We start from the raw sequence: 13769 nt of genomic DNA on the forward strand, positions 1-13769 counted from the left end.
ACATATTAAGTGTTTCAGTTTCGGAAGTACGAAAAATATCGTATATACTTTGCGACTGAAGTAGTGGTCTTAATCCCTCAGGTAAATTATGGCCCTCCCTTCGGTCGGGCCATAAACTTTACCTTCGGGATTAAAAGTACTACTTCAGTCCCGCGGTATATAATATACTATTACGAACTGCCTAAACAAACTTTAAGTTACAAATGTTCCTATGCGTTTTCTGTAACCATCATACACTTCATCTCAAAGAGTTTCTGATGCTCTGGCAGTATCCATTTGGACTGTCGGTGCAAAGAATCGGTTACATGAGGTGATTACAAACGGTGAAAAAAGTTTAATTCATACCAACGGATTTCCTCTACATAAAATACATGACCATTTAGCCATTACAAAACCTGGGAACAGGAAAAAACCTATCAGGACCAGATGCCTTACAAGTGATTGTCAACTTGGACGGTCTGATAATAATGACCGATAGTGACACATTAATAAATAAGTTGAAACGTCAATGTGACAATAAATGTCAACCAACTACTAATTTACGACCTGCCTTAATTTTGCTATGACGTCAGATAGTTGTGACGAAAGGTTCAGGACCCGTGAAACAAAGTACAATGTGAGCAACAATGATTGAAGCGTGCGTCATCACCGCTTGTTCCTATTAATATCAAAACTACCTTCTTTGTATGGAGTTGTATACGAAAATGACGTTGTGCGCTGTCACAGTGACGTGCGTCTATTCGTATTTCGTATCTTGTATCAAATCAGCATATGCTATGAGCGGCACATTGCCAATTTAGCTGAAGCGGCACGCTTCATCTTTGTTGCTCACTACTGTATATAAAATACACTCAAAATCTGTCAAGTTGAATTAGGAAATCGGCCTACCATGCTGTGTTGCCATAATTCTCAGCACGGCTTGTAATTATAGCCGGCTGTGCATAAGCTGTTTATAAATGTCACCTATCAAGCTGACATTGACATACCCCCACCAAATGCCGTACCACTGTACCAGTCAGTACCAGTCACGATTCAGTCTGCTTCTGCTGTTAATAGTGTAGAAACGGCATTCTCCTCGACCAAATGACACCTTCTGCGTCAATGAAGAAGGAACGCAAGCATAGAAAAAACACGTTATTGCCACGTTGACCCAAACCGTTATGTTTAAATTCCAATTAGTTTTCTTGTTTCATGTTATATTCGTTTGTTCATTGTTATAATAATTAGTGGATTGTTATTGTTAATAAATACTTCGGCATCCCTAAAAACTTGTTAGTTTTACTATCCCGTGCAAATTTCGCTTTATCAAATTTTGACCGTATGAATATCACCTCAACTTTTTACGGACTACTTGATTCCGTTGAGAAACTTGAGTTACCTCAAAACCGGCCGTGACCTTCAGTTGTGTTTTACCAATATATTGAACAAGTTATACATTGTTTGAAACAGGTGCAGGAAAGCTTAATTAACGATCAAGTTCAAGTAAAATTCGTCTTATTTTGTTAGGCGAAACTGAAGCGTTCCGTATTTTCAAGCGTTTACTGTCGCCCATAAAGAATTATGTGCTTATAACTAAGAAAGTGTTCACTTATTTCCCATTGACGTGATATACGGCACTTTGATGAAATTTAATCGATTACACTTGTGGCAATGCTGAACAATGCAGCGAAGAAAGTGGGACGATAGTTATTAAGAAAAATCTAATAGGTGGAAAAAAAGTTTTTCAAAATGTTACGAGGATCTTATTCCGTTCTGCCTTTTAAATTTCACACGAAAAAGTAAAATGAAAACTTAATTTTGCATGTATAATCACTTTCTTTTCGCAGTCTATAATATTACAATGTCAGCGTCTGTTTTGGAGAATATGGAAATCTATCGAATTTCGTTTTTTTAATTACCAAAAATTATTCATATCTATTTTCGAATGAAAAACCGCCTTTCACTCGCAATACGTACTTTGTATAGTAGTTGTCGCGGCAGCGGACTGTGACAATTTTGCGTAAAATTTTGACCGGAAAATATCGTTCAGTCACGCAACGCTGGTCGCATTCCTTCGTTCAAATTCATTTGTTAAGTGCAAAGCCGCAAATTACAAATTGGCATTCACAATTCCACTATCACTTTCACCTCATCAAAACCGGCAGTCGTTCCACATTCAGTATAAATCAAACATGCTGAAACGAAACTTAATCGCATTGTAGTTGTTGAGTTGTTGGAATGATGTGTAAAAATTCTTCGTCTTGAGGTGCATTTGTGGCGCGGTTGGAGTTGCGGACTATTGAACTCATTTGCAATCAATTGTGGTGAAAGTGATCTTGTTACGCATTTCGTAGTTTTACGTAAAACCAATGAAGTGAGTGGAAATGGGTTGAGTGCGTGTTTATATAGCGATCTTGTATGTCCATTGACACGTTAACGAAGATTGACAGTTAGGTGAACTTGAAGAAGGCAGATGAGGTGTAAACTTCTTAAATAATTAACCTCCTTTTACAAGTTATGAATTTCCTTGGTGTGTCCGTACAGTAATCAACTTTCTAACATGATTTGGCTAAGCGCGGTTTTAATTGCGATTACGACGGCGACGTCCGCCATACGGGTACCGACGTCGTGGTCAAGTCCAGACGCGTGGGACGTCGTGAGAAATGGGTTGCCCAAACAAACAGTCCGTGTACCGTTCCGAAACGAATACACGCACGCGTTCAATCACAATTACGTACGCACACCATCTGCGCCTTCCACAATCAAAACACAATCGGCTTTTGTAAAAAACCGTAAACCTAATCGGTATAATGACCTACAAAGTTCATTATCTTCGGATAATTGGATTCCTATTAGTCCAAGCGTCGTCGGTAACCGAAATGTCAGGAATCCGAGCGACGAGGATACTAAGCCAAAGGACGTCCCGACGAAGGTCAACTATCCAGGTGTCGGTAAATGGGCGATACGTGGGATTAAACACAAACCCTACGTCCACGTTCCCACCAAGTACGCGGAGGAAAAACCCGCGAGCGTGGATAAACCCGAAGGGTACGACATCTTCGAAAGGGCGAGGCCAACCTTCAATCGGCAAAAGCAGAAACTCGTCCACAAGTTTTCGCCCCATAGAAAACCGAAGAAGGTCGATCGCGAAATCGAAGAACGAAGCGAGGATGACAACGACAACGATTTTGTACCCACTCAGGTATTGGCCCAGGTGCGGCGAAGGGTGGACGCCGATGAGCATCTGCCGCGAGACGAGGACGAGCCCCGACTACGCGAGGCAATTAAAGATTCCAAAGTACATGTTGTCTACACTGAAGAAGGGTACGAAGACATTGGATACGACCATGCCGGCGAGGAACGCAGCGCGGAAGAGAACGAGGGACATTCCATTCGAAATTCCCGACGTCCCAAGGCTCTGAAACCGGTACCGGTCCCTGTAAGCATTCTGCGGGAGTTTGAAAAGTATGAAGATGTCACGAAAGAAGATTCAGACAAAGCGGCCTCCACTCAAAAAGTAAGTGCAGCAACATTAGGCCCGTGATGATGGCAGTATCCATTCAGCAAAATAGAAAGATGGTACCTATAGCAAAAAATGAAAACGCTCAAAAACCTCCACGACCCATTGTAGTCCTTTTGAAATACATATACTGGTGTTATGGTAAAAAAAAACTAATTTGTATAAGATATTTACGTCTGAAGGTAGTCTCCACCATACCCTCCACTTATCCATTTGTAAGAATTTTGAATCCCGACTGTTGACTCTTCAAGAAATTCCCTGAGATTCATTTCTTGTTTCGGTAGTCGAAAGGAACTCAATGTCTTAAAGTATGAATATTAAATTTTGGATCTCGATTCCAAAAAGTTGAACTTCTAACTGTGTATCCTGAACCTGAAATCTAAGACTTTAAGAATTTGGAGCGTGACTATTTGAGTTTGAATCATGATTCATGAAAAGGCTCAGATTTAGTTCAATTCGTTAGTGTTCCTCAGTGCTTTGAGCGTCTGTTAAAATATCTTTGCTACATTAATGAAAAGTTCTATATGAAAATTGAAATTTTATATTAAAATGCGATTTCAGGTAAAATTTAATAGAAAAATCATCAGTATAAATGAGTTGCACTAAACAGCATCCGATTAAGTCGTAAAAGGTATCAAAAGAAGAGTACTCGGGGCTTTGTACTTCAATATTTCCTCGCCAGTAATGTGTCATGACTTTTATGTATGTAACTATTAACCAACATCGTCCTGAAACCTTCATTTTCATGCATACTTTCTGTCAGGAAACTTTAGTTTCCATGACAGAGGCAGAGCAGGCTACATTTCCTGCCTCTTGTCACTTTACTGGCCGCACATGTTACTTTACCGGCCGCATCTGTGACATTGTTAAATGTCTATAATGACTCCTGTCATCACTGACATATCAAAAGTTCTATATAAAAATTGAAATTTTATAATAAAATACGATTTTGGAAAAATCTAATACAAAACTCGTCAGTAAAATGGCATTACTTGACTCGGAAATTAAAGTACTCGGCGCTAAAGGGGCCTCGCATTTCAATATTTCCTCGCCAGTAATGTGTCATTTTCCTGACTTTTATGTAAATAACTATTAGACTCTACGGCACTGGTAAAAATTTTACTGTAGTGCAATCATTAATACCACGGCTCAATAATGAATATTTTTTCAATGGCTCTTACCTTGCTGAAAGTTGCTTCTTTATCACCGCATAATTTGAAAATTAAAACCTGATGCTTGGGTTTATCACTTTCAAATAAATACTCATATGGTTCCAACTCGAGTCTTACATTTTTTTGTGATTTAAATTATTGATGTACTTCATATAATTAAAACAAAATAAAGTTTAACTTCAGATTACTGTCACAATTAATAAGAACAAAAATTTTCTCCTTTGGAAAGGTAGCAGCAATTTGGAAAATCGGATGGTGGAACGCCTTGCACAATACAATCGGACCTTTTGAGTCATCTAGTAAAAATTTGGGTACTTATTGAAAGTGAATCTTAAAAGACGGTTGGCGAATTTAAATTTCTCGCAATTTAACAGTTGAAATTTGGTTATTTACTGGAATCCAATGTTCTGCAGTATAGAAATATCCAAAATTACAATTATAACTTACGGTTTTGACAGCCAACAAAAACTTAATCTTTAATCCTTTTACCGGTTACTGTTTATTGTAGATCTAATGGCACCCCGTATACATAAGATGCACCATTTTGATTGACAAACTTGTTTTTTAATAATTTAACTGCTCTAAATATATCCGCAATGAGTTTTGCACCTTGGACCCTAACGCTTTCGTGGTAGCAATTTATTTAAATGCGAACACTTTAATCCCACCATGCACCCACAAACGTACATATTAAGAAAGTTGGACATGTGTAAATCCGCTGTCCATTGGTTGTCACCTACGAGTAAAAATAAGAGGAGAGAACATTGCATTAAAAAGGCGCGAGACGGAAATGGATATAAAAGAAGCTATAATAGTGATGGGAAACGCGTCATCATTGGCAGTGGTTTAATAAAACAAAACTGACATCGTCTCTTCTGTTCTATGATAAGTCAAGTAGACATAACTGACCAGCGCAAAGGAAGTAATATGATGGAAACTTCCGTCGCGTGCTATGCTATTTCCCACCACCGATATATTCTCCCCTCTTATTTTTTTAATCGTAGGTTTTCTCACACGGCAAAGTTCCCTTGTTGCATAAAAAATGCCTCCTATTACTGGTTTTGTTCGAAAGGGCACAGAATTGATAAAGTATCCACGACAATAAATTCGTCGAAAATGGGGGCACAATTTTCCGGTTACGCGGCTGACGATTCTTTTACGTACTGCTGTTATACGGCTTTCGGTTCGAATCTTTAATTTACAATGCAGTCCCAAAAAATTTCCGCGCTTACTTTACATGGATTTGCCTTTCTCCCACCCAATTTTTACTATGCACTCAGTGAGCTCGAGTGATGAAACGCCAACGAAACCTAAGCTTCACTCTCTTTTTTGTACATGTTCGAAGGTATACCAGAAACAGCGTGCCTCATTCTTCGTCGCAACGGTTTTTAGAACCGGCAGCACTGTAGCGTTTCGACTCTCATCTGCTTGAACACTCGTTTCTTATCTTAACGCTTTTTAATTTCTCGCAGATCAGTTCTCTTTCTTTTTGAAGCTGTACAGGAATAAAATTTTCTATACAGACAAATTTGTAACTGTTACCTGTTACACTTTTTGTTATTCAGTTGCTAGAGCTACAAGTAACAGAATAATAAAATGTTGAAAACTGCAGAGGGAGACATGGCACAGACGGACTAACAGACAGAGGTTGCAATACTAATGATAATAAATATTGCTGTGTGCAATGGCCCGACCAACATGAGTCATACACAAAACACTTTAAACCTAGCATTTTAAAATTTTCCTAGAGCATCATCCGAATCCCGCCACAATGAAAAATTTCAATATCCACTTCAAATTCAAAATTCCAAGGCAAATAATGGCCGCGATCAAATTCCTTAAATTCCAAAAGGATTATTTACACAAATTTTGTAGACATATGAAACAAACGTTGAGTACCGATTAACAAAATTAATCATAATTGAGAAATTTATCTGGATCGTTAGAGGGTTCGAATAAACACACAAACGGAGACTACTTACAGTTTTCTATTAAAATTCCAAAAATCCGGTCACACAGAGCACTAATTGTGGAAGAAAAAACGCATTTAACAAAACTTATCGCACTAATTTATCTTCTGGATCAGATGGAACTAATTTTACTCAATTTGAATTAAACTGGCTGGCCAAGCCACGACCAATGGAAACAAGTATAAATTGTGCACAACTCTTGTGCAGATAAATAGCATTTTTTAAAAGCGAAATAGCTTTTGTTTTGACATCACCAATGGATATATTCCTTGCAGACGTCTCAATCGTCCTTTGTGAGTACCCTCTTTCGACAATCCGTTCTTGAGGTATAAGGGAATATACCCGATCACGATAAGAGGTCGAGGAGGAGAGCTATGGTTGGTAGAAATTAATTCCTTTCGTTGAGACCTTTCATTAAAGTACCATGAAGGATAAAACTAGTTCCACCCCCCTCCCCCTCCACCACGTACTTTAATAAGAGGACAGAAAGATTACAATACAATTAAATTGAAGAGTGCGTATTTTTTAACGTAATTGTCAAGTCGACTTTAATAATACCTCACGAAAAATAGTGCTTCCCATTAAAAAAGTGACTCTCTTAGTTCGGTAGCTCCACACCACTGGAAATAATTTGTAAAGATCTAAATTTACTTGAAAGTTATAAAACAACTCCTTTGTTTAAGCTATTAAGTTTTGTTATGCAATTTTGTACGTTTTTATATCCAAAATGGTGCACACTTTAAGCATATGTAATAAAAAAAAGCGGTTACTATGAAATAGTATATTAGCCCCCCTCGACCATGCTGAAGTACGCCGCTGAACACAATTTTAAAGTATGTAGGTACGTTGGTAGCAACCTGTTTACAATTTCCTTTTAAAAAAATGTTTTGAAGATATATTCAGTCCTACTACAAATTTAGCACATCATTATTTGTTACACACTTCCCTTGGGTACTGTCATAGAGTAAACAATACCATAGAGTAAACAACGTTGTTTACTCTATGGTAATGCTTAGTGAAGTTTGCTGTTCTGTATCTCTGAATACCTAGATCATTCTTAATTGGTAGCAACCCAAATCTCTTTCGATTGCTAAATGGTATCTGTCATCTACACAGACCTGCCAATATTCCGTTACATCTAATTCTACATTTCAGCACCGCAAACGCTTTGTGAATGACCTTCCGACCATTCAAATAGAAGATTACCTACCGGAAAAGCACGAACCTACCAGTGCACCCACGAAACAAAAACGCAAAAAGTACCCTTACTACTCACTCGATGCTTTGAGGTATTCTCCACTGAGATATGCAGAAGACGCTAACGTCCCCAAAAAGGTTGAGGGTGAGCTTAGCTTCTACGACCAGACTGGTGCAGCAAACTGTCCTGACATTCCCCTCGAGGTGAATCCCGTTCCGGAGAAGGCAGAGCAAGAGAAACCGGCCAACCGATCGGAACCTAGACTGACTAAACTGGGTGACAAGATCTCCTGCCTAAAAGCCAAGTACTTCGGCGAAGATCCGCTGGATAACCCACTGTTTCGCGAGTCTACGGTTGAAGATCCGAAACTAAACTTTGAAGAATTCCTTCGCACCTTGCAGAGGCGCAAACGTAAAACCAGGTCGGTGGACGAAGCCGCTACGGAAAATGAGGTGGAGGAACCCCTCCCGGAAAACGCCGCTTTACGAGTGCGGCTTGTGAGACGAAAATTTCGTGTACCACCGCCGAGGGTGTGGGTCTCCAACTACGTGACAACAATTACCCCTCCGTTTTCCGCGCACCCCACCATGATACCGAAATACAAGACTATCAGCGAGGTCTACTACAAGGAGGAGATCCAGCCGGATGAACAGCTGAACGTGTTTTCCGATATTATGAATAACATTCACAAAACCCGCGTAGATTCGGCCAGCGCCGATTCGGAAATTATCGAAAGTAAGGCGACCCCTGAGCCCGAGACCTTAAAAGGTGTGGTGAGAATTAAAGTTCCGCAAAGAACGCTTAAGATTAGACAAACGCAAACCACGACGACAGTGAAACCTTCGACTACTCCCAAACGCGTTTACAAGAATCACAAACATATCCCTCAGGTGTTTGAGGAATACGTGCAGACAATCAAACTGAATGAGCTCCAAAAGGCTAAGCCCCAGAAGCAGGAATTGGACTATGAAGATGAAGACGTGGAGCCCCAGTTCTCCGCGCCTCTCGAGGAAACAGTTGACTTTACGACCTCTAGGAGTTTTGATTTTGATCAAGGAGTCTTGAATTTGTACCACGTGGAAGGGATGAACCCGCCTACTAATCATCGTCCGGTATCCTACTACTCCTACCGTGCACCACCAGTGGTTCGGGTGAGGCGCAAGAATCGCTATCATCGAGTTTACAAACGGAGCGCCACCAAGCCGGCATATTCGGAAATAAGACGCAGACGGCCAGATCCATCACCCGCCGATGACGAAGACGATTATATTCCGCAACGTAACAGAAATTTTCGGTATGACACCGAAAAACAGCGGGTGGTTTATGATAGACCACCCGTTGAGGTTGAAGAAGACGAAGAGGTTATAATTCCCACTAGTACTACAACCACCACCACCACCACCACCACGACTACAACCGAAAGCGGCCCTTCCTTTTTGGATTACGTTTCCGATTTAAAGGCGCGCAGCGGCTACAGCTTTATTCCGGAACCCACAGAAAAACCCAAGGTTAAGGAGGAAGCGCAAACAACAACCACCCCAATTCCCGTGCACACTCCCGCGCCTGAGTTTTTGAACATTGTAAAAAAGCTGAAAGTTAGTGACGGTTACATGGCAATTGCAGAGAAAACCCCAAGGCCTACAACGACAACTACCGCAGCATCGCCTGAGGAGGATTACGATTCGGGCCCACCAGAGCGTGAGCCCGAGCAACTTCCATTGCGAGAGACGTACGTCCCCAAAGCCGTTATCGACTACTCCAAGTACAAAACGATCGAGCGGAAACCCGTGCACAACATTAGCAGTCGATATAGTATGGATGATGACAATATCCCTTTAAGTAATACTGGAAGGCTTGTAATCTCAGATGCTACAAGCCAAGTTTCAACGACATCAGCAACACTAACCAGTACTAGAAAGATAAGGGTGCGAACACGAAGAAGACCACTGGTTACCTCCTCCACACCCGCGACCAAGTTAACCCCTTCGCCACCTCCGACAAGCATCCAGCGCAACCTGCGGCGCAGATCCAGACCGACGACAACAACCACTACCACCACCACTCCTGCGCCCACCGAAAGCCAAACACCACGACTGTCGCGAAGAAAGTTTCAAGCCGCTGGCAGAGTCCCCCCGAATCACAAAGAGGTCTACACCCCGATCGCGTCGCGCGAAGAAATCAGCGCCAGAAGCGCCAAACTGATCTCAGCGCGCGACTTGCGCGACGTGCAAATCATAAAGGAGTACGATCATAATAAAAGGCACGGGGGTAACTACCAAAGAGAACCGAAGGAGGTCGACGCGTCGCCGTCGCCCGACGACGACGACGACGTCGATCGTTTAACCGACGTCGTACCCAAACCCGATGCGTTTTTCTCCGACCCCAACCTGCCGGAGAACGTAAATGAGCTGAGAGAATTCGCCAAAGATTCGATAGAAGCGACCAGTGCAAATCCCCACAAGGAGGAGGTAAAAATTGTCGAAGAAAGTGACGGGGAGAGGGTCGAGAAGAATTCCGTGTTTATTGTTAAGGATCCCAGCAAGCGTTTGTATTTTTATGCTCCAGTAAAACGATAGTTTGTTATAAGTTTATTTAATAAAATATATTTTTTCGTTTTGTTTTACCATCTTTTTGACTCGGCAGATATCTGACGCACTGAGTATTGTAATACAAGTTCAGCCAAAAAGATACTCTTTGGGCTAGCAGAATGTTACATTACTCCTCAGCGAAGGAGTTACCACCTAAACTACACCAACTGGGGAAATAAAAGGTCGCAACTCGAAAATTCGACGATGTATAACCGGGGTAGATATATATTTTCACAGATGCATAGGCGTGTCGAAGCTTGAGACTGGTCCACTATCTCTCGGGCAATAATATCTCTCTTATAACTTTTTCGTCCACAGGAAATAATTTATGTAGGAGGTCCTGTACTGGAAACGTAACATTTTTTTTCGGAAAGTGATCTGAGAGATGCTAATCCATTCTTCGACGAAATATTCCCACACTGACGCAGGTTCCAGAGTAATGCGCATTTTTCCCGAACAATCCTCCTTTTACGATGGACGACGAACTGAATGGCAACGGTTACTAGGACACCCCTCCATTCGGAAAACGATTTTCATCTCAACTCAAGTGTGCTTTGGATAACAAATTAATAACAAAACAATATAAAATACTTATTTAACACCTATTTTACATTATAACTTACATGTATTTAATAAAAAAAAAAAAAAAAAAAAAGGTTTCAAGATTTAAACAATATAAAATATATTAAGATCTCAACACATAAATAAATAAATTTACTATCCTTGTTACGACCTACTTAACATGCGTCATGGTTTCGTCCTCTTTATAGATGTCCAGCTGTCTTACCCGCCCATTTCGCCATCGAAGGTCTTCACTTCCGCGTTGGTGATGAGTTCCGTGAAGTTGAGCACGCCCCCACTTGCTTAATTTAGCGCTGAACCTCTTTTTGAACGTACTACTCACTCGAATAAATATTCTGTGTTCGATTTTACGAACTTCATGCTCAATCACCACTGCACTAACGACTACCGGTATAATTCCTCTCCAAAAATAGTCTTCGCCGCGTTCCTATTATTTGTTTTATTCTCTTAATTAACGGCAAAATTGCGCTAATCGGCCATCTTTAATCATTAAGCGATAGACCACGCCTACTTAACCCAATCAGGCGCGTATATACAGTGATATTTATTAAGACATGCAGATGGGGATTTACATGTATTGTTTTTCCCTATGTATACTTTTTAACTGACAAAATCGCTTCTGACGGGCGCTTAATTTTATGCAACCAAAATAACTTCCTAAAACAAATAAAGATCTGGCCATCAAATTAATTAGTATTATTGCTTTCCCTATGTCTACTTCTTAATAAACATCTGATGACGAACAAATCTGAATTCGTCGTTTTGTAAAAGACGTTATCGGCCGAGTTATATTTAACTCTAAACCTTTTACTTGAAAAATCACCCTTAAACACGGTTCCAACTATCAAAATCTCATAAAAATGAGCCTATACTCATTTGGCCTAATTACTTAATGCGGAATTTGAAGGTGTAAAAATGGCCTACCGTGCCGTGGAAAAGTTCACCTCTGACCCTGCAACAAAAAAACTGTACATAGGCACGACACCTCCCTAAGGTACTCAGCCAAGAAGGACTGGCCTTGACACGAGGGCAGAAACCACGACGATGTTGCACTGATTACAGTAAGGCGGCGCGGTCTGAGAGACCTATCGTGGAAAGCTGAACCTCGCTGATGGAGCGTAGCTCTAGGGCTCGCCCCCTGGTACATCAACTTATAAGAAAAAGTCATCTGAAAATTGTCACACATCGGAAAAAAGTCAGAGTCGGTAACATTCTTTCGAAACTCTAACGCCCTTCACCCCCCAGAACTTGCGCGCTGGTGCTACGATGGAAAGGAGAAATAGAACAATCAATCGTTATTATTTGGCGAACGACAAAAGGACAGGAATCAACATCTACATCTGTTTCCCCTAGCATATCGATCCGATGTATACAGAGCGACGAAACAAACTCTCGCAAGCGTGTTGCCAAATGTTCAACGACCTTAAACAAGAACTAGACGGCATTCATAACTTGGTGCACGATACATTACAACGGTATGCTCTTGCACATCTAGTGTAACGTCACAGCGTTACTCTATATTCTGTGGCAAAATTACGCTTCTAAGAGGGGGGGCTCATTTTGGTGAGATCACGAAGTAGAAACAAGACACGTCTGCGTTGTCGACAGAATACTCTAATCCCATTGCGTAGCCAGTGAATGTCCCGAATAATAGCTTTGGTATTTAAAAAGAAATTCGACCAAGTGGATAACGGACGTGTCCTTTACTACTTAGTGACGAAAGTGTTATACGTTGACAAACCGGATTATCGAATGATGTGGAACATCTTGGAGAAAGACAGGTACACGAATAGTTGTAGTACCTAAACTAGCCAGTGGTTAGATGGTCTCGATTGGCACAAGGTCCGTAGTATGCTAGAGATAATTTTCCGCGAAACTGGTATGGAAATCTTGGTATGTAAGGGGTTCGATTTTCCTAAGACCAGCGAGAGGGCGTATATTATTTACAGAAAATGCGGTCTTTTCCACGGATTCGGAACCCATATTTATTTTATAATTACCTTGTGCAAGATAGACAGTAGACTTTTCTCATTATCCACGATTTCATCCATGTATGGTAGCGGATATCTATCCTCTATGGTATTTCTCTGGAGTCGTTCACTGAAAACCATTCATTTTCTACTGGAGAAAATATAAACGTGGTAAAGTCAAAATTTTATTTGTGAAACATTTTGTAGTATGTTTTAAAATTTCTCCGTTGGATGTCGTCATTGTCGTCCCCCTTTTAAATCTCTTAGTCTCTCATGGGTTTGTGCTTCTCCTTGTCCCCATAAAAGTGCGATTGTTAAGAACCAGACAACACTTCCGACACTTCCTATACCGCTTACCCACTAGCAACCAGATCCAGAAACAGACTACAGACCCCTATTAGAAACCGCGAAGTCCGTTTAATTTAATTTACCCAAAATCGTTCTGAAACCTTCATTTTCATGCCCTCTTTCTGTCAGGAAATTTTAGTTTCCATGACAGAGGCGGAGCAGGCCACGTTTTACAATTGGGAGCGTTAAAACCATGTCTTCGAGCTCCAATTTGTAAACCCCTCCCCTCCAGACCCCACGGTATCAATTCTTAACCGCCACTGTCTGTGCCCCCCCCCCCTTTCAGTATATTTCTGCGGACGCTCATGGTGCGGCGTCCGATTCAACCAACTTTAAATAGGAGTTGCTGGCATCGGATGGAGGTTCCTGTTAAGGGCAGTCGCCAGGTAACAACCAAACACCACGTTCCGATTTGGGAAAATAAAATTACGAGTAATTACAA

At 41.0% G+C, this 13769-nt stretch overlaps 1 protein-coding gene across 1 annotated transcript; it reads left to right on the forward strand.

Moving 5' to 3' along the window:
• Positions 1-2143: 2143 nt before the first annotated feature.
• LOC116179728 lies at positions 2144-10452 on the forward strand. The gene is made up of 2 exons (XM_031499550.1): positions 2144-3496; positions 7797-10452. Exons 1-2 carry the CDS (start codon positions 2540-2542, stop codon positions 10413-10415), a joined length of 3576 nt encoding a protein of 1191 aa, XP_031355410.1. The 5' UTR covers positions 2144-2539; the 3' UTR covers positions 10416-10452.
• Positions 10453-13769: the final 3317 nt, after the last annotated feature.

Source organism: Photinus pyralis, unplaced genomic scaffold (assembly GCF_008802855.1).
Source record: "Photinus pyralis isolate 1611_PpyrPB1 unplaced genomic scaffold, Ppyr1.3 Ppyr1.4_LG8, whole genome shotgun sequence".
NCBI lineage: Eukaryota > Metazoa > Arthropoda > Insecta > Coleoptera > Lampyridae > Photinus > Photinus pyralis.